The following is a 19,560-nucleotide window of genomic DNA, read 5'->3' as shown; positions in this document are numbered from 1 at the left end:
CAGAGGCGACAGATCCTCGTATGGCCCACTGTGACAGGAAAAAGAAGCCGTCGTCCGGTGACAACATAATTTAGACAATGTGTACGTAAATAATTAATTTCGTTGCAAAAGCTTTCATAGCTCAGTTGGTTAGAGCACCCGTTTAGTAAGCGGGAGGTCTTGAGTTCAACTCTCAATGAAAGCAATTTCATTTTTTGTTTTTCGTTTTTCTCCGTGTGTACCAAGAGTGTACTGTTTCTTCAAAAAAAATATGGCCTTTGCAGTTTGTACGCAAGTGGTTTTATCAATGCATTGTACCGATCATCTCAGCCCACAGGTGGACCTCGCCGTTGGTGAGGTGTTCATGATGCCAGGCTAAAGGACCGTCGTTCGTTCCTCTTGTTTGAAAATCCTACACCTTCTACAAATGGCCTAATCAAAGCCTACTTTTTTTTTGAAAAACCCCCATACGTCAATTAATTAATATAATGTTATTACAACATTTCATTACAAAATTCGCCACACAGGGCGGAACGCTATTAAGAAGAATCCCATCAGATTTACTTATAAAGCTCAACTTCGCAATTTCATGAGCCACCTTATTGACATTCCGATTAATTTTCGTAATTTTAAAATTCTTAAGCATCTTCGATATACTCAAGGCTTCTTTCTTCATATCAACGAGCGAGGACCTGTCAAGATTCTCATTTGCAAGAAAAGAACAGACAAAAGCACAATCAGTCTCCAAAATAATGGACTGGTGAAGAGTAATACCTATATAAAGGCCTGCCAGGCAAGTACGCAGCTCAGCTTCATTCACGCTGTAGTATTGACCCAGAAAGTCCCACGAAGATATAATAACTTTGCCAGATGAGTTCCTAACAACCACCCCCACACTGGCCGCATTAATCTCTCCACATAGCTGGCATCGACATTAATCAAAGCCTACTTGATTGTGTTGATTTTGATTCTCTCCCTAGCATGGCCAGAACCAAGGACTCATTTCGACTTCCGAAGTTGCCAAAGTAACTAAAAGTGCATCTCTTAGATTCCCTTAATTTGTTTTTGGCGATTTATGACATATCCATTAGGATGAGTAATGTTTGAGTTCATTTCAGAGCTAGCCCCTTGGCCATGAGTGGAACATCAATGGTGACCCCTACCTACAACTTTCGATGATGTTGTCTACCTCAAGCTCTTAGAATGTACTCCTAAAGTCTCAACATTCTCAATGCCGAATTGATATAATTAGATCTAGCAAAAGCTTTATAGGTTGTCTAAGTAAATAATTAATTTTGTAACAAAAGCTTTCATAGCTCAGTTGGTTAGAGCACCCGTTTAGTAAGCGGGAGGTCTTGAGTTCAACTCTCAATGAAAGCAGTTTTTTTCTTCTTCATGTATCAAAGACAAACTGTTAAAAATTTGTTGAATAAATTATAGGCTATAACTAGAGTTGTAATTAGCGGATAGCCCTTATATAGGTGGCCTTCTGCACATTTCCTGCCATTCTGATCTCTACCTTGTTTGATGAAACAACTTTTCCTTTTTTTAGGGCGACAACACATGTTTCAATGGCAAAATTCCATCGTCAGCCATGTCTTGGAGCGCAAGCTCGACTACAGAGAAGCAAGCCAAGAAGCTGAAGCTAGACTGTCGGCACCCATCAACGGTGACGGGTTTTGACGCGTCAACGCTCATGTGTTCCGTAGTAATGTGCTTTCTTTGTCATAAGACATTTGATCATATTATCTCATGAGTTACAAGTGCACAAGTTTTAACACGATGCATATCTATGAATTTCGTATAGAATTTCTAGCCACTGACCAATGCATAAACCCTAAAACTCAGTGGCCTAACCTAATTAAAATGGTATAATGTTGTGACAAGTCGAGTCACAAGGATAGGGGCAGTCAACTTCTTGGGCGGCACCCCTTTCAAAGAACCAATCACCAACCAGCTTCGCAATTGTCTGAAACAAAAAGATTTTAGTGCAAACACTACCCATTGTTAGAAGCCCACATACACAAGTACAGCTTATTCTTACAGGAGTAAATATTTATTAGTACTACTACCTTGTCATGTAGTCTTGGGGAATTTGGTGCAAACCATGTGTCCTGGGACTCGCTCTGGCAATGTGAAAAGCAAGAATTGATGAACATCCCCACCTTCGATTCGCCTTCGAACGGTTTCAGAGCCATTAACATTGCGCTTCTCAGGCCTGGAGACGAGTTCAGAAATGTCCTCAAGGCAGCAACTTAAATCAAGGATCTTCTTTTAAGAGAATATATATGTAAGACAACAACTTGGTTGGATTGCCTTAAGGCAATAACTAAATCAAGAAGCTTGCGCCCGTTGGTTTAATGTACATTTCACAGATCCGTAGAGTGAAATCTATTTTAAACCCTGATTTCGTAGAGTGAGACGCAAATGAACCCTCACATCTAAATCCCTGAAGTTGATACCCTATACTCCTCGATCCCGATCAAATCAAACCTTGAATCCGTTTGGCGCACCGGGAAAATAATTATCCCGGCCGAGATCACTCGCCACAGTCACTGACCACCCGGGTCCATATGTCTTCACCTTCTATCTTCTAATCTCTCTGTCTTTCTCAACAACCAACGCTCGAAGTTCTACACAATCTGGAGCTATCTTGATTGTTTCCAAGCAAGATGCGCACGCAGCCACGTACATGACGTAGGCCGCCCCCTGCCTTGATCGATTCTTTGCTGGAAACAAACAAGCAACGCATGCACCCGAGATGTAGTGTGCGCGGACAGCCGCAACATACTAGCAAATCCAGCTCGTCCAAGTCGACGGTGAGGCCAACGCACCCAGCGTACTCGAGGACGAGCCTGATGCGCGCATCATGATTTGGGTCGACTGACTCGCGTGCGGCCGTGCAGACGTACCTTTGCTCGTTCTGGGCGCGTTGGCCGAGAGCCGCACGCCGTGCCCAACCCTGCCGCAGGGGCGGCGAGGCGGACGGAGGGGAGGCCACGTGCAACCGACGCAGACAAAGGAATGACGCATCAGCAACCACGAGAGGGGAGGTGACGGCATCTGTTGTTTTCCTCGCGTTCGCGCGGAGGTGAAGCCGCAGGTCAAGGATCTCTGGAAAAACTGACGGTCCGCCAAATGAAAGATCTCCAGGGCGCCGTCGAGATCGGGTTCCGGCGTCCTAAATGCGCAGCTCCACGCGCTGACCTCGTGGCCGTGATCGCCATACTTGCTATTCCAGGAAGAAGATGGACGCTTAGGAGAGAGTAGGGGAGATTGAGGAAGAAGATAAAATATGACATGTAGGCCCGTGTAGTACGTGAGAGAAACAACCGATCCCGATCAGGATTGTCCTTCCAAACAAGTATAGGATCAGTCTAGGGTTTAGATTGACTGGGATTAAGAAGTATAGGGTACAAATTTCAGGGATTTAGACGTGAGAGTTCATTAATGCGCACTCTATGAAATCAGGGTTTAAAACAGACTTCACTCCAGATCCGTATAAAGCACAAAAGTGTAACCTTGGAGAGTTGCAATTTGGGATGAGCTGCATGCACTAAGGGCCGCTTTACAGCGACTCCATTGACCTCTAGGATCAGACGAACGGGGCACAAAATTTTGGAAAAACTGTCCAAAAAATGTTAAGCATGTGTAGTTACCAGTGATCGGATGCTGAAAAAAATTATACGGTAGTATCATGTCTTGTTTTACCTGATATACGTCGTAAGCTGAATTCAAGATGAAATAGGGGGCTCTGATGCTCCGAAGCGCATATTGCGGGAAGAAGCACTGCACACAAAGGGTGGGAAAGTTATGCATGGTTTAGCACAAGCGCTGTGTAAAAATGCGGTTTGGTTCTACTAGCAAGGATCTACTAGCAAGGAAGAGTATAGGAATCCAAAGAGTCTTCACCTGATAAGATTTTACTGTTGAATCCGAACAGTTTTTGTTCAAATTCTTCTGAACCCCCTAGATGAAAGTTGAAAAATTGCAAGAAGTATTTCAAAACAAGAAGGTCCAAGGCATCATAGAGATATTCCCAGTTTACCGTGGGAAGACCGGAAGAGGGATTTTGCTAGTGAAAAAAGACCTGGAAATCGACTACCCCGTTGAAGAAAGACCTGACGGTGTTGCGGCCGGAAATATCGTCCCTGCAAAATGACACCAAACCCTTTCAACACATTTGACAAAAAGAGTTGACATCCCAGAAGTATTTTTTTTTCTTTCTTGATTTGCTCCAACTTACACATCAAGGAAAAACCCTGCATCGCTCATGCATTTCACCATGGCAGTGCCTCGGAGACGCTCCTCGAGGTCGTCGCAGTGGAAGAATGTAGCTAGACCTCCTGCTGAGCAGCCTGAGAGCAGCACCTGAAGGATTCAGAACTTGCTCAAAACCATGGCCGGCTTAATTGTTGTCTAGCCAGAGAGGAGTAAAACTAATATGCAGAAAGTATATATAGAGGTTATCAGTGATGAGATCTGGTGGACCTTTTCGGCTTTCGCAAGGCCTTTCTGGAAGAGATCTGTGATGATTGCATCCCATATCCTCTGGCCTCTCATGTAGATGACTGAAGACTGCATATGTAGAGGCAAGCACTGAGCAGCAAACTTCTGTTGAACCCATGCAGCAACAAGAAACAATGGTAGCATACTTACACCATTTCTGAACTCTGAATTGCCTGTGAAGGAGCCGCCATCGCAGTATCGCATTTTCACTCGATTCCAATTGTAAAAATCTGCTCGAATTGTTGGCCAAGGCCGTATCAAAAAAATTCTAATATTGACGAGACTTGATGAGCTTTTAATTTTTGGGCCTTGTAAGTGGCCTGAAAAAACTGATGCAGATGTGGGCTAATAATCAATCCTTGCAAGACCGTTAGCTTGAATTCACCATGGACCTAGCTAGCTTGGTTGTTGGTAGTGCTACCTACCGGATTATTGTGACCGTTTGGTGCACGCATGTAACTGAAGAACTCTGAAGTGTGTGTACGTTTTCTTTGTTGCTGAATGAAAAACAATTCAGGGATTGAGCTGTTGAGGTACCAGGGTTCATGGCGGGATCGTTGCTGAGCAATCCGGAGAAAGTGTCGAGCTTGTTCATGAGGCTGCTCGAACCTAGTGAAGTGCGGGCTCTCTGGGCGCACGACCGCGCTTCGTTGCACCAACCGCCGCCCTCGAACTGGAGCAGCCAGCCGCGAGCGCCGGCGCCGGAGCCCTGGTGGAGGTGGTACGCCGGCGGGCTCCCGTCGAGGCACACTGCAGTGGAACACAGACGCCACGCCACCATTGGTACTCCGTAATGCAACTGCACATCATAGACAATATGCCGCCGGCTGGAGGAGAAAAGAGGATATGTTCAAGGGGACGTGGACATGCCTGCTCCCGTCGACGCGGCGCCCGGGACGAGGGTCATTTCCACCATCAGCTTCTCCTCGGCCCCCGCCGCCGCAGCAGCAGAAGCAGTAGCGACGACGACGACGAGCACACCCGTGGCGACGGCTGCAGCCCACGTCCGGACCCGCCGCCGGGCCATGGCGATCAACGGCGGCACGCAAGAAGCCAAGAACCGACGGCTATCTCGTGTGTGTGTGTGTGCAGGCAAAACTTTCAAGTTGGGAAGCGAAATGACAAGGGCGAGAGAGAATGCACCGGAACCAGATGTCGACGATGGAAACTTGTGCGGACAACAGCGTCTCGTCGGCGTCAGCTCCTTCGTTGGCTTGGGGCGGAACGGATGGTGATGTAGTATGGATCATGGTTTCTTTTGCGGCCACAGATCCACTGCCCGCGTTGTTGTGTTTTAACTTTTTTTTAACACACTATAATCAAAATCGCTCACATACATGAGCACGATGTTTAAACTTGCTTGTTTCGTGAGTTGTGTGTGTGGATCCGATGCAGGAACGTTTAGTTGGTCAGGACACTTTTGCCATGAACCACGGTGCATCAAAACGCTCCTAAATACGCCGACAACATGATCTGGACGCTTTTTGTCATGCACCGCGGTGCATCAAACGTCTTCAAACCAGTTCGTACATTTGAATTTTTTCAAACTGGAAACAAACTTGTGGGAGGTTTGAGAGAGTCCAGACGCCTGCCACATTGGACTTCGACACACCCAGCCCATCCAAACCCCCCCTTCGGAGCCCTCCCCCGTTACACCCTGATCCGTCCGCAACCCAGGTATCGTCTGCCTCCTGTTGACGCCATCCATGATGGACACCACGTCGGTAAGTGTTCGGTCAAATGTCATTGAGATTATTTTTTTGACCTTTTTCTTCTTAACATGAAGCAAGCATGATTGAGGGGGTGGGGGAGTACTCAGTGAGAGAAGGATGCGTTGCTGTGCAGCGCGTGGTTGGCCACAAGTATGGGGTTTGTAGGCATGAAGCAAAAGGGCACAATATTTTGCCAACATGTGCATTCTTCGTTTCACAAGCATCAATGTTGATCTATGTGTTGGTCTATTTCTTTTTTAAGAAAATGGGGCAAACATTTGGTGCATCGGGTTGGATGGCCGTCCCCTATCTACTGTTTGTGGAGACGTCCGAACATGTCGATGGACGTTTGATGTGTCCTTTTTGATGCACAACGTTGGAGATGCTCTTACTAGATAAGTGCTCGCGTGTTATAACGGGGCACACATACTTTAATTTTACAAATTTTAGATTTTTTAGATAAATAAGTTTTGCTAAATCCATCCACGGTGGAAGTAACATATACTCCCTCCGTCCCAAAATAAGTGTCTCAATTTTGTACTAGCTCTAGTACAAATTTATACTAAGCTCAAGACACTTATTTTGGAACGGAGGGAGTATGATGATATGGTTGTCAGGGCATCTCTGACACGGACCCTCAAATCGACCGTATATGTCCTTTGCAAGAGTTCAGACACTTTTTGCCATCCAATATTATCCTTCAAACGTCCACGTAGAAGTCCTTTCCGGTCGTAAGTTTTCGTTATGCAGAAGCTTGAATGGCCCGCCAATGGCTGCAGTGGGTACCGATGGTTCTTTCTTTAGAGCACTTACTCAATTCTCCACCTCTAGAAGACTGGTCAGAGAAAATGATATTACATGAGAAATTCATAACAGAATAGTCAGGAAATCAAGGAGATGATAGAATCCTCTGACGCTGATCATACATTCACGATACAGCATTGTACGTCTTATTTAATGGCTTTGATCCTCGTCATTATTCCTAAGCATGCACGTGTAAAAGGTATAACTATGTACTACTCCAGATCTACGTGCAATGCAAATGACACAGATATCTGTTCTTCAACATTACTTACACATTTACAAAAGGGAAAACAAGTTTATGTGAAGTTGGGCAGGGGCAGGCACTACTCAGTCATGGCCCAGCTCAACACATCACATGGATAATGGAAGCGCTTGAAAAAACAAATGCTGAAATTCTTTTACTTACTTAGTATGAAAAACGTTCTTATATTTTGGGACGGAGGAAGTATTTGTGTAGGTGGCAGTTAGCCACTAAAAAGGATGAGAGCTAATACATCAATGTTCTCAATCTTAGCTTTGCTCCATCATAAGCTGCAACAAGTTCAGAATGCCGGTGTTCTAAATTTCCCCATCAGCAGCTGAAACAAGTTCCAAATAAACAGACTAGGCCAGTTTGACTCGAGACAGCAAGAAAATCAACAACCTGTCAATAGAAGTTGTACTGACATAAAAGCAAACACAAACATGGTAACCTGCTCTTACCTTCAGTGTGACACTTCTTGTCCTTGCTCAATCAAGTTCGAAATGTGAGGCCAACCAAGAGTACTTGAGATTGTTCAAAGCATGTTGTGACTCCAGGCCTCCAGCACTATCTAGGACAGATACAATAAACTTCAAGGGATGGAAAACTACGAATGTCAGAATGAACTGTAGAGATCATCAAGCGATGTAAAGTGCATGGAGAACGTGCCATAGAGCATAGTCACGAAGTTGCTCGACATTATCTCTGCGAGGATCAGCCGTGATGACAACTGGTACAAGAATGAAGTACGAAAGGTGATTATAGGTACATAAAAGCATCGAAATCAACTAGACTTGCTCCTTTTATCAGTTGCTGCAGCCATCTTCTGAAGATCATCTGGAGTTCTGGACAAATGTCAGGACAATGTGTGAATCCAAAATATGGCGGAGTCCATTTAATAATGAAACAAGCTCACTTCTCGCTTTATAAATAATACTTATAAAGCAACCACCACGTCGATACAACAAGTTTAAACGCGCTGGCAGAACCTATTGTTAGAAGTATCATTGAGTTAAGAAAGTCCAGTATGATGCTGTCTCTAAGGAGACACCTTACAGGGCACAGATTATCAAGAGAGATAAAAATAGCAGAGGATTGGCTTGCATTTTATTAATAATCGTTCAACACAAATTAACAAGCCATCGGCAACTACAATGAGCATTCATATTTTTTTCGACAGCTTCTTAAATATGGAAAACAATTTGCCTCTGAATATAGCAAGCCATCAGATAGCAGGTATCTATCTACAGCTTCTTACGATCGTCAAAAATTACTTGGCCTGAGAAGATCGCACCATCTGTAATTCGCCTGACCACCCTTTCCTGCTCATCCTTGCTCTCTGGAAAAAGACGCTCTGCGCAAGAACAAGGCGGCGGCTGCCCAAGGTCATCACATGCCTCACATGACTCATCTCTCAAAATTATTTTCTGCAAATTGGGTGCTCGCTCCAGCATAGCCCTTGTGAATGCCAGCTGCTGCTTTAGCGGCTTAAACCAAATAATTTGGAGCTCTCTCGGTAGAAGGTTCTTGGAGCCGCGGCAGTCCATCTCCCACTGAGGGCTCCTTCTTTCAGGGAAGGACCGCAGTCTGACCTGGCCATCGATATCGCATAAATGGTCATGTACCTGCATTTGCATTAGGAATAGTTATATCGATATAGGCTTGTAGTTTAAATTTTCAGGTTCAGCGGCAGTTCAATGTACAGAATGCAAGAAAAAACAGCATAACATACAAGTTGAATATGAGATTACGAAGATCATAAAAGTATTTTAAAATGGGAAAAACATATTCATTACTGAAGCTGGCAAAACGTTCTTAGTCAGAACGGCACAACTCACCTGAATTTGTAATATTTCAACAGAGGGGGCTGCCTCAAGAAGGGCTGTCGTCCATATAAGGTCGAATTCAATAAAGATACCTAGTATGGACAGCATCCTTAGCTTGCTGAATGCAGAGCTGAGTTCCTTCATTTCAGGTTGCATCCAAAGCTGGCCAAAGATAAATAAATTTGGATTAAATTTCATAGGATGCGCAAACGCAAATCTACATAGTTAAAAAATATGTCACAGAAGTACAAAATCACTGACATGTTGGCAAAATGTACTTGGTGAGAGAGCTCCATTCTAAGAAATGATTGAATCAATTGGGACACATTCTTTTTTGAAAAAGTCACACTTCTGGTGATGGCCTGCTGCACAAAGTGTGTGGCGTTAGCATCACTTTCATGTAAATGACTCTGGTCATTCGGGTACCCTACTCGTTTTGAATGCATAAGGTAGAAAATGATCTACCTTTTTATTCAAAAAAAAAAGTCACACTTCACTTGTGAATGTACCAAAATAAAATACAATAATTGTCCGAGGGCAGGGTTTCGTTAAAATGTAGCTTTCTACGCATTTGCCAACCTATGCGTAGTTGTCCAAAAGCTTATACCAAAGGTTTTGTTTTCATAATAGTTTCTGCCCGATAGGTTTGTAGTTCCACGAAATTACTCGTACAGAAAACTCAAACACACACACACACACATGCAGAATGGGAATTACCAAACACAGCCATGTCATTACCTATACAAAGAAACAGATCTACGATGTCACTAGGATAACTGTGAAAACATGGCGAATAGAAAACTTCAACTAGCACTTACATTTTCTCCCATAAAATCCAGTGTTAGAGTCCACGTAGAAGTTCACTTAATTTAATCACATTCTGATGAAGTTCGGGCCCATTTGCAAGGTGTAATTCGCGGAGAGAGGGAACAGAATCAAAAGACAAGGGCGCGTCTTCAGATTCCCAAGTATCCCAATGAAGTTTCTCCAGTTTTGGAAGGCAGACCAGCTCAAGCCTCCCAAAGCAACACGTGTCGAGGTCCAGAACACGGAGTTCTGAGTTTGGTGCATCTATCTTCGACAGAAAGCCACGACCAGCGTCACAATGAAAGAGTCTTAGATACTTCAATTGTGTGCAACGGTCAAACAGGAGATGGTGCATGTCCAACTTGTAAAAGCACACATTGTGGAGAGAAAGCCTTGTGAGGCAATGGAACACACTAGGGTAGGCATTGAAGAAATGATCCGTGTCGTTGGCAAGCCGTAGCATATGAGGATCATCACAGTCGCGCGGCTTCGTCTCATCGAGGACCGCAAGGTCCAAATCTTTCAGTAAGCCGCTGTCAATCGCGCCGCACACTAGCGGGCCGATGTCGCTTGAGAAGGTGTTGATCGAGTAGATCTTGAGCTGCAGGTTTGTGAGGGTTGATTCTCTCCGAGGCTTATCAAAGAAGCTCCTGACTGCTTTGGTTAGGGTCACCATCGCGTCATGCATGTCATTTGCATCGATTGGGTCCGGGTGAGGAACAGGCAGGAAATCCTTGACATCAATGTTGAGCTCAGGCAGCAACCAAGGGAGAAGTCTCCATCGTGTTGAGAACTTGTCCTTGCATCGATTCTGGTTATGATAGACAGCAAAATATCATCAGTCAGCGCGCTGAGTCTGTCTTCCTCCTCTGGTTGCTGCATAAACAAGGCAGACTCATTCAGTACTGATGAATAAATAAATTCAGAAGTTCCAAACAGAGAGGATTTACACCGTACGGGGCTTCTGCACCTTTGGATGGATGATCTTACGAGTGATTCTTTGGGGCAATGCTCGTCTGGGTATTATTTTCCCTGTCGAGATTGGTCTGCATAATTGCTTCTGAAGGGCCCTAAACTACTAATCCGACTAGAACTAGGCCCCTTCTCCGACCGATGGAATCAGGACTAACGAACGCGTCCATCCACCCCAACGGATTGCTTGCAACTTGCCCCGACTGCAGTCCACACCCATCAACATAATCACCGCCGGTGGTCCGTTCGCGCGGGGAGAATCTCGACCACCGTCCGGGCTAATCAAATTCAGCTACTAAATATGATCCGATCACCAAGAGCAAAGACAGGACGGCAAAGAACACTGTAATGGGGCAGGACAGAACAAATTAAGCGAGATACTTGTTCCACAAAGTACTAATGATGCAGTTCAACAGCGACAAAGAAAGCACCGACGGCTTAACAACCCAACACAAGTTTCCAAAACAGGACAGCACGGCAACATGTAGCGAACGAGCAGATCAGTAGTCGTCGTCCTCCTCGCCATCCTCATCGTCGCCACCCTCAGCGCCGACCTCCTCGTAGTCCTTCTCCAGGGCAGCCAGGTCCTCACGGGCCTCGGAGAACTCGCCCTCCTCCATGCCCTCGCCCACATACCAGTGCACGAAGGCGCGCTTGGCGTACATGAGGTCGAACTTGTGGTCGATGCGGGAGAAGACCTCGACGACGCTGGTGGAGTTGGAGATCATGCAGACGGCCCTCTGCACCTTGGCCAGGTCGCCGCCAGGCACCACGGTGGGCGGCTGGTAGTTGATGCCGCACTTGAACCCCGTGGGGCACCAGTCCACGAACTGGATGGTGCGCTTGGTCTTGATGGTGGCCACCGCCGCGTTCACGTCCTTGGGCACCACGTCGCCCCGGTACATGAGGCAGCACGCCATGTACTTGCCGTGGCGCGGGTCGCACTTGGCCATCATGGACGACGGCTCGAACGCGCTGTTGGTGATCTCAGACACCGACAGCTGCTCGTGGTACGCCTTCTCGGCCGAGATGACCGGCGCATAGGACGAGAGCATGAAGTGGATCCTCGGGTATGGGACCAGGTTGGTCTGGAACTCAGTCACATCCACGTTCAGGGCACCGTCGAACCTCAGGGAGGTGGTCAGGGATGAGATCACCTACACACAGACAAACAGCACAAGTTCCAAGTCTCAGCTTCACATCACACATTGCACAACAGTACTAATACAGGCACAGCAATGAAATGCTTCGATCCAGATGAAAGACTTTGACAATGTCAGGTGATCAGTACCTGAGAGACGAGGCGGTTCAGGTTGGTGTAGGTGGGCCTCTCGATGTCCAGGGAGCGCCTGCAGATGTCGTAGATGGCCTCGTTGTCGAGCAGGATGGAGACATCGGTGTGCTCCAGCAGGGAGTGGGTGGACAGCACACTGTTGTAGGGCTCGACCACAGAGGTCGACACCTGAGGGGATGGGTACACGGTGAACCCGAGCTTGGACTTCTTTCCATAGTCCACGGACAGGCGCTCAAGGAGGAGCGACCCAAGCCCAGACCCGGTTCCACCACCAACGGCGTTGAAGACCAGGAAGCCCTGCAGGCCAGTGCAGTTGTCGGCCAGCTTGCGGATGCGGTCGAGGCAGAGATCCACAATCTCCTTGCCAACTGCAGGGGACAAGAGCAAACAAGGCACGATGAGCAAATCAAACATGGTTGAGAGATCAGTGCTGATTGTAATGAAGCAGTGAGGTTTTGGGGGAATTAATTACTTGTGTAGTGACCACGGGCGAAGTTGTTGGCGGCGTCCTCCTTGCCGCTGATGAGCTGCTCGGGGTGGAAGAGCTGGCGGTAGGCGCTGGTGCGGACCTCGTCAATCACGGTGGGCTCAAGATCGACGAAGACCGCACGGGGCACGTACTTGCCGGCTCCGGTCTCGCTGAAGAAGGTGTTGAAGGCGTCATCACCACCTCCGATGGTCTTGTCGCCGTTCGTCTGGCCATCAGGCTGCAGCAGGGAACAGTGAGGTGTTCAGTTGGATGCAGACCATAATATCACAACACATCAAAACTGACCAAGTAAAGCATGATCATGGCCTAACTAGATCTGAGATTTCACACAAAAGTGGAAACTAAACTAGTACAGAGGTGTATTCGTGTCTCCTGAAAAGCACGATCCTAGGACTCCAATTGCATATCAGATCTAAAATACAAAACGAAACGACTAAGCATCACAGATCGCAGGCTTAAATTAGGAACTACGAACAGTTGATGTTCCTGACGAATTCAGAAGGGTCGCGCAGATCGAACACTAATTGCCGCATTCCCGCGTGAAAACAACTAGACCTACACGGGAAGGTAATCGAGTAATCCCGTCACAGTTCAAATCCCGCATCAATTACAGCCTAAATATTCCAAACCAGAGAAGATCTGACAACTGAACCGCAAAACATTTCGCAGCACAACCCGAATCGCAGCCCAGATCCAGAGGCCCCGCTACGGGAAACCTTCTCCAACCAATCGACACCATCGGAGCAACCGCATACGAATTCGACATGAGGAGGGGCGAGAGATGTGATGAGATGGGGTATGGCGAACCTGGATGCCGTGCTCGAGGCAGTAAAGTTCCCAGCACGCGTTGCCGACCTGGATGCCGGCCTGCCCGATGTGGATCGAGATGCACTCCCTCATCTTCGACGCGGGGGCGCGGGGGGCTCGACGGGATCTGGCGGCGGAGGGCGCGGAGCGGGGGAGGAGGGAGGGAGACGGAGCGAGAGCGAGCCGGCGTTTGTGAAGACGCCGGATGTGTAGTGGCTCCTCCGCTCGGCCCCCTCGGCCCCTTTATAGGCGGCCCCCGGTTAACCTAACGGCCGTTCCGCTGGCGTTAGGCGGGCGGGCCGCGGCGGTGGCCCACGCCGCCAGCCTGGCCGGCCTCTGGTTGGTGCGCGCGCGAGGGTGGGCCGCGGCGACGGCTCGCGGACATGTGGGCCCGGGTTGTCGGGTGCGTGGGCGTGGCCCGCGTGTCACTGGGGGCCGGGTGTGGGGGATCGGTGGAGTGGAGCGTGGGGGCGTCGGGGAGGATGGATGCTGCGGGACGGCAAGGGAACGTTGGCCCCGGTCTCGCCGACGCGATTCAAAATTTGAAATTCGTAAATGTGCGCCGCGGCCGGTCACGGGGAAAAGACGGCGCTGCCCTTGGGGAAAATATCTGTTCGAGTGGAGGCGCAGCGGCCGACGGACGTTTGACGGGGCGCGGGCCGCCCATGAATGATCCAGCGGTGGACACCCACTTGGTTTTTGTTTTCTGTTTCTCTTTTCTCTTTTATTACAGCACGCACTTCTTTGGGCTTTCTTTTTTCGAACACACGCACTTCTTCGCTGGAGCATGTACTAGCAAACCTATTACAGCACCATCTGAATAATTTACGGTAGGCTCGATACAATTGCGAGATGTGTTTCTTTTTAAGAAAAAAAAATACCACTCTTTTTTAGGGGGGGGGGGGGGGGGGGGGGAATACCACTCTTTATTGATCAAAAATCATTAAAAGGAGTTTCCCGGATACTCCTCAAAGTTACATTGCGCACGATAGAATCATGAGAAGAAAGAAACACACAAATGTGCTAAACTATGAGCCGCGGCATTCGATAAACAATTAGCATGACTGAAGAGACTAGATGAGAAGATACCCACGCAAAACCTTGATATCCGAGACTATGGTTCCAATGCTCGAGTGGTTCGCCTTTTGAGAACAAATCATCTCAATGATGGAGAGACAATCTGAAGTAAATATGGCCTTCTGGAACTCTTTTTGACGAGTGAGATCGACCACGCGACGGAGCACCAGTGCCTCGGCTAATTCCAGTGGTGCGACCTCCTCAATGTGCTCACGACAAACCAATATGCATGTATTATTGTGGTTCCGGATCACCAAGCAGACTCAAATTCGCCGTGAAGACTGGAAAAGTGCGGTGTCAACATTGACCATGACTGTATCCTGGCGACGGTACCCATCGAGACACTTATGGGTTTGGTTGGGCACGCATGTCAGATTCAACGGTTTTGAAACAATCATGCACCGTCAATTCCACATACGCGGGTCTGTATTGGATGCGATGACTATCCATTGTGACAACACTGGCGCCATTGCGATTGTCAAGGAACCAAGGTTTCACAAGAAGACCAAACACATTAAGCTCTTCAGTTCCATACATAATCATATTAAGGATCGAGACATATATATTTGCAAAGTACATACGGTTCTGAATATAGTAGACCCATTGACTAGACCTATTCCACGAGCAAAACATGACCAGCACCAGAACTCTATGAGTGTTAGATACATTACAATGTAAACTAGATTACTGATTGTAGTGCAAGTGAGAACTGACAAAAATATGCCCTAGAGGCAATAATAAGTTGGTTATTATCATATTTTCTTATTTATGATAAATGTTTATTGTTCATGCTAGAATTGTATCGACCAGAAACATATATACATGTGAGAATACATAAACAACACCGTATCCCTAATAGGCCTATAGTGGACTAGCTCGTTGATCAAAAATGGTTAATGTTTCCTAACTATAGACATGAGTTTTCATTTGATAACGGAATCACATCATTAGGAGAATGATGTGATGGACAGACCCAACCGTAAGCTTAGCAACAGATTGTATCGCTTATTTATTTACTATAGTTTCCTTCATGTCAAGTATCAATTCCTCGGACCATGAGATCATGCCACTCCCGGACACCTGAGGAATACTTTGTGTGCTATAAAACGTCACTTCGTAACTGGGTGATCATAAAAGTACTCTACAGGTATCTCCGAAGGTGTCTGTTGGGTTGCATGGATCGAGATTGAGATTTGTAGCTTTGGGTAACGGAGAGATATCTCCGGGCCCTCTCGGTAATACAACATCACAAGAAGCTTCATGTGACTAATGAGTTTAGTCACGGGATATTGTATTACGGAACGAGTAAAGAGACTTGCCAGTAATGAGATTGAACTACGTATGGAGATACCGACGTATTGCTAGACAAAGGGAATTGCATATGGGATTATCTGAATCCTCGACATCGTGGTTCAACTGATAAAGATCTCCGTGGAATATGTTGGAAACAATATGGGCATCCAGGTCCCGCTATTGGTGCCCCACTGAAGCCCAAGAGAAATCAAGAAAGCTTTGTGCCCCACTGAAGCTTATTGCAGAAGATGTGCAAGCACCAGATGACATTCGGACACGGAATGTGAGCTAAGAACAACTGAAAAATCATTTGGAAACACTTCCGTTGCTCCCAGCTGAAGGTGCCCCAAATGGTCCTGCGTTTAACGAGCAGTTTCACCTCTCGAAACTTGCTTTCTTTGGGACTAGTCCGTATGAAGGAGAGAGAACTTCACTGTCGCCAAGGTTTTGGACTAAAGAACAAGTTGTGTATTATGCTCGAATTCTATACAAAAAGAATCGCATCTTCAAGCACCAGATTTTGAACTTTGCTGAGCTCAAAGAATTACCTTGCTTCCATCATGCAATCGATCATATTGAGCATGCTTTTCTGAAGGGTTTTCTCCATTTCAACCATGGATGGAATCATGAAGTAATTCATCAATTCTATGCCACTCTGTATATCTCAGGAGTACTTGGAGATAGTTTCACATGGATCCTCGAATGGATGACTAGAGAGGAAAAGATAAAATGCTCGGCAGATCAGTTCTTAGTGTTGTTGAATCTGCCTCGATGTGAATTTGATGCAAATAGCGAACACATGCTGCACTACTGGGAAGTTTCTGAGGCCCAACTGCACATGTTGATGGATCCAACACTTGGTGGTGATGAATGCATTGAAGTAAATCCAAAGAAGTTGGCCTATGAGAATAAAGTTCTATTATATATCCTGTGCAACTCCCTCACTCCTACCAACAGGCCAGAAACCATCAATGCCATTGTTGGAAATGCATTGCTTGCCATGTCTTAGGGTGTTCGCTTCGATATCCCAGATCTTTTTATTCTTAACTTGGTATGTGCAGCTGACAGCCCTCAAGCCTTGAAGCCTTATGCTCCATGGATCATGTACGCAATCGAGTAGCTCACTAGAGAACACTTTTCCTGCCCATATGTTCCGAAAGTCTTCATGCCTCCGGTCCGCAACATGCTCAGAATTGTGAAAGATATCGGCAAAGGAAAGATGCCAGTGGATGCTACTGCTTCTGCTTCTGCTGAAGTTCTGAAATTCAAGAAAGCAAGAGTTGATATTCCTCATGAAGAAAATCCTTCATTATATGATATTTGTCTTCGCACTCGGCAAGCATTGGAAAGCCACATCAAGCTCGACAGGAAGGAAAGCTCGAGATGATGATTGAATTAAATCTGCTTCATAATTATTCTCGGCAAGCTCTCTTGCACGAGAAAGAATAGAAGAAGCGCTCATGGAGTCTTCTTCGAAAGCATTACTCTCGCAAGCAACTTTTCAGCAAAGGGCTGATGTATACTACACAACCTTCTTCTTGTAGACGTTGTTGGGCCTCCAAGTGCAGAGGTTTGTAGGACAGTAGCAAATTTCCCTCAAGTGGATGACCTAAGGTTTATCAATCCGTAGGAGGCGTAGGATGAAGATGGTCTCTCTCAAGCAACCCTGCAACCAAATAACAAAGAGTCTCTTGTGTCCCCAGCACACCCAATACAATGGTAAATTGTATAGGTGCACTAGTTTGGCGAAGAGATGGTGATACAAGTGGTATATGGATGGTAGATAATGGTTTTTGTAATCTGAAAATATAAAAACAGCAAGGTAACTAATGATAAAAGTGAGCACAAACGATATTGCAATGCTAGGAAACAAGGCCTAGGGTTCATACTTTTACTAGTGCAAGTTCTCTCAACAATAATAACATAATTGGATCATAAAACTATCCCTCAAAATGCAACAAAGAGTCACTCTAAAGTCACTAATAGCGGAGAACAAACGAAGAGATTATGGTAAGGCACGAAACCACCTCAAAGTTATTCTTTCCAATCAATCCGCTGGGCTATTCCTATAGGTGTCACAAACAACCCTAGAGTTCGTACTAGAATAACACATTAAGACACAAATCAACCAAAACCCTAATGTCACCTAGATACTCCAATGAACTACAAAAAAAGACACATCCGTGACATTTTGGGTCGAACGAAAAAAAATTGTCATACATATGACACTTCTATGATGATAATTGTGACAAAACTCGGTATCACCATAGATGTGGTGGGCTCCTACTTCTATGACAAAAAATCATGACAGAAAATGGGCTTTCGTCCTAGGCGGGCTGGAGACGCAGCTGCATGACATTCTTTGGGCCGTCCATGACGGAAAATAACGTGGTAGAAGCGAGGGCGAGGAAAATTTCAGGGAGTTCCCGGTTACGGTGGGAGGTCGGGGGCCGAGCGATGCGCGTTTCTCTCGTACACACGTACGCGCGTGTGTGCGAGGCGTTGGCTCTAACTGAACCCGAGCGAGGTGTTGGTCTCTAACTGAATCCGAGCGATTGCACTGCAGGCTACGCATTACTGAACCCGAGCGATCGCACTGCAGGCTACGCATTACTGAACCCGAGCGATCGATCGATGGCTGTTAACTGAACCCGATCGATCGATCGATGGCTGTTAACTGAACCCGATCGAGCGATTCCTTCGCTACTGCTGCTAATTGAAGCCGATCGATGCTGCCTCTGGGATGAACAGTGAGCGTTGCGGGAGGGTTTGGATGAACAGTGAGCGGTGGCGTTGCCTCTGGATGAACAGGACCCCGTGGTGTGGTGGAGGGCTGGATGAACAGTAGACGATGGAGGGGTGCCCGTGGAGGGGTGGTTGAACATGACCCCGTGGTGTGGAGGGCTGGATGAACAGTAGACGGTGGAGGGGTGGTTCAACAGTAGCCGGTGGAGTAGCGCGCGGTGGAGGCTGGATGAACAGGAGCCCGTGGAGGCTGGAGGAGGTCGACGGTAGCCCGTGGACGCTGGAGGAGGTCGACGGTGGAGATGAACAGTATCCCGTGGAGTCCCGTTTTGCGGTACACAACACCCCTCCCGATGAACAGGACCCCCGTTTCGACTGTAGCGCTCCAACACAAGTCCGTTTCGTCCGTTTTGCGGTACGCCACACCCCTCCCGATGAACAGGACCCCCGTTTCGACCGTAGGAGGTCCGTTTCATCCGTTTTGCGGTACGCCACACCCCTCCCGATCAACAGGACCCTGTTTCGACCGTAGGAGGTCCGTTTCCTCCGTTTTACGGTACGCCAGACCCCTCCCAATCAACAGGACCTCGTTCAAGCCTCGTTTCCATCGCTTGTTCCGTCCAAGCCCTCCCGATGAACACGACCACGCATTCCGTTCCGACCCAGCCGGTTGGCTCCCACGCGTTCCGTTGCCTCCTGATGAACACGACGCATTTCGTTGCCTCCCCATGAACATGACGCATTCTGTTGCCTCCCCATGAACACAACGACGACGCTGTTTCTCCGTTCCGACCCAGCCATGTACACGAGCTCTGGCCGTGCGTATGCGCGAGTAGGCGTTCGAGACCCCGCCCGTATGTACACATACGTGGCCGTATTTTCTTTCTTGCACCCTGGCCATTGTACCTACGTGTACATGCTACGTGCGCGCCTCTACTACGACACGTACGCGCCTCTACTACAACACGTACGCGCCTCTACTACGACACGTGCGCCCCTCTACA

General features: G+C 47.2%; 2 protein-coding genes, 2 non-coding genes and 1 pseudogene across 7 annotated transcripts; 2 read left to right on the top strand and 3 right to left on the bottom strand.

Annotated features, from left to right (window-relative positions):
- Positions 1-110: 110 nt before the first annotated feature.
- Positions 111-184, top strand: TRNAT-AGU (transfer RNA threonine (anticodon AGU)). The gene has a single exon. It is a non-coding gene; the product is annotated as a tRNA-Thr (tRNA).
- A 1,101-nt stretch (positions 185-1,285) lies between these two features.
- Positions 1,286-1,359, top strand: TRNAT-AGU (transfer RNA threonine (anticodon AGU)). Its single transcript has one exon. It is a non-coding gene; the product is annotated as a tRNA-Thr (tRNA).
- A 319-nt stretch (positions 1,360-1,678) lies between these two features.
- LOC125510728 (pectin acetylesterase 9) lies at positions 1,679-5,690 on the bottom strand. 3 transcript variants are annotated; one of them, XM_048675977.2, is made up of 11 exons: positions 5,359-5,690; positions 5,026-5,238; positions 4,639-4,718; positions 4,471-4,557; positions 4,226-4,350; positions 4,070-4,130; positions 3,892-3,948; positions 3,691-3,768; positions 3,501-3,606; positions 2,052-2,197; positions 1,679-1,948 (listed from the first exon to the last, which is right to left on the bottom strand). In XM_048675977.2, exons 1-11 carry the CDS (start codon positions 5,513-5,515, stop codon positions 1,841-1,843), a joined length of 1,218 nt encoding a protein of 405 aa, XP_048531934.2. In that variant the 5' UTR covers positions 5,516-5,690; the 3' UTR covers positions 1,679-1,840. The 3 variants fall into 3 exon arrangements, 2 of the variants coding, with proteins under 2 accessions (XP_048531934.2, XP_087377949.1); XR_007284729.2 differs by lacking the exon at positions 3,501-3,606 and having other exon boundaries at positions 5,359-5,688; XM_087521823.1 differs by having other exon boundaries at positions 4,471-4,718; positions 5,359-5,689.
- A 2,640-nt stretch (positions 5,691-8,330) lies between these two features.
- LOC147973028 (uncharacterized) lies at positions 8,331-10,760 on the bottom strand (annotated as a pseudogene). The gene is made up of 3 exons (XR_015602726.1): positions 9,890-10,760; positions 9,084-9,233; positions 8,331-8,870 (listed from the first exon to the last, which is right to left on the bottom strand). The product of XR_015602726.1 is annotated as an uncharacterized LOC147973028 (transcript).
- A 439-nt stretch (positions 10,761-11,199) lies between these two features.
- On the bottom strand, positions 11,200-13,653 carry LOC125510727 (tubulin alpha-2 chain). The gene is made up of 4 exons (XM_048675976.2): positions 13,442-13,653; positions 12,617-12,851; positions 12,142-12,512; positions 11,200-12,007 (listed from the first exon to the last, which is right to left on the bottom strand). The coding sequence occupies exons 1-4, from the start codon at positions 13,532-13,534 to the stop codon at positions 11,351-11,353; spliced, it is 1,356 nt and encodes a 451-aa protein (XP_048531933.1). The 5' UTR covers positions 13,535-13,653; the 3' UTR covers positions 11,200-11,350.
- Positions 13,654-19,560: the final 5,907 nt, after the last annotated feature.

This window comes from Triticum urartu, chromosome 5A (genome assembly GCF_056163025.1).
Source record: "Triticum urartu cultivar PI428250 chromosome 5A, HENAU_Tu73, whole genome shotgun sequence".
NCBI lineage: Eukaryota > Viridiplantae > Streptophyta > Magnoliopsida > Poales > Poaceae > Triticum > Triticum urartu.
Note: the sequence above shows the minus strand (reverse complement) of the source record. Positions and strands in the feature narration are given on the sequence as shown.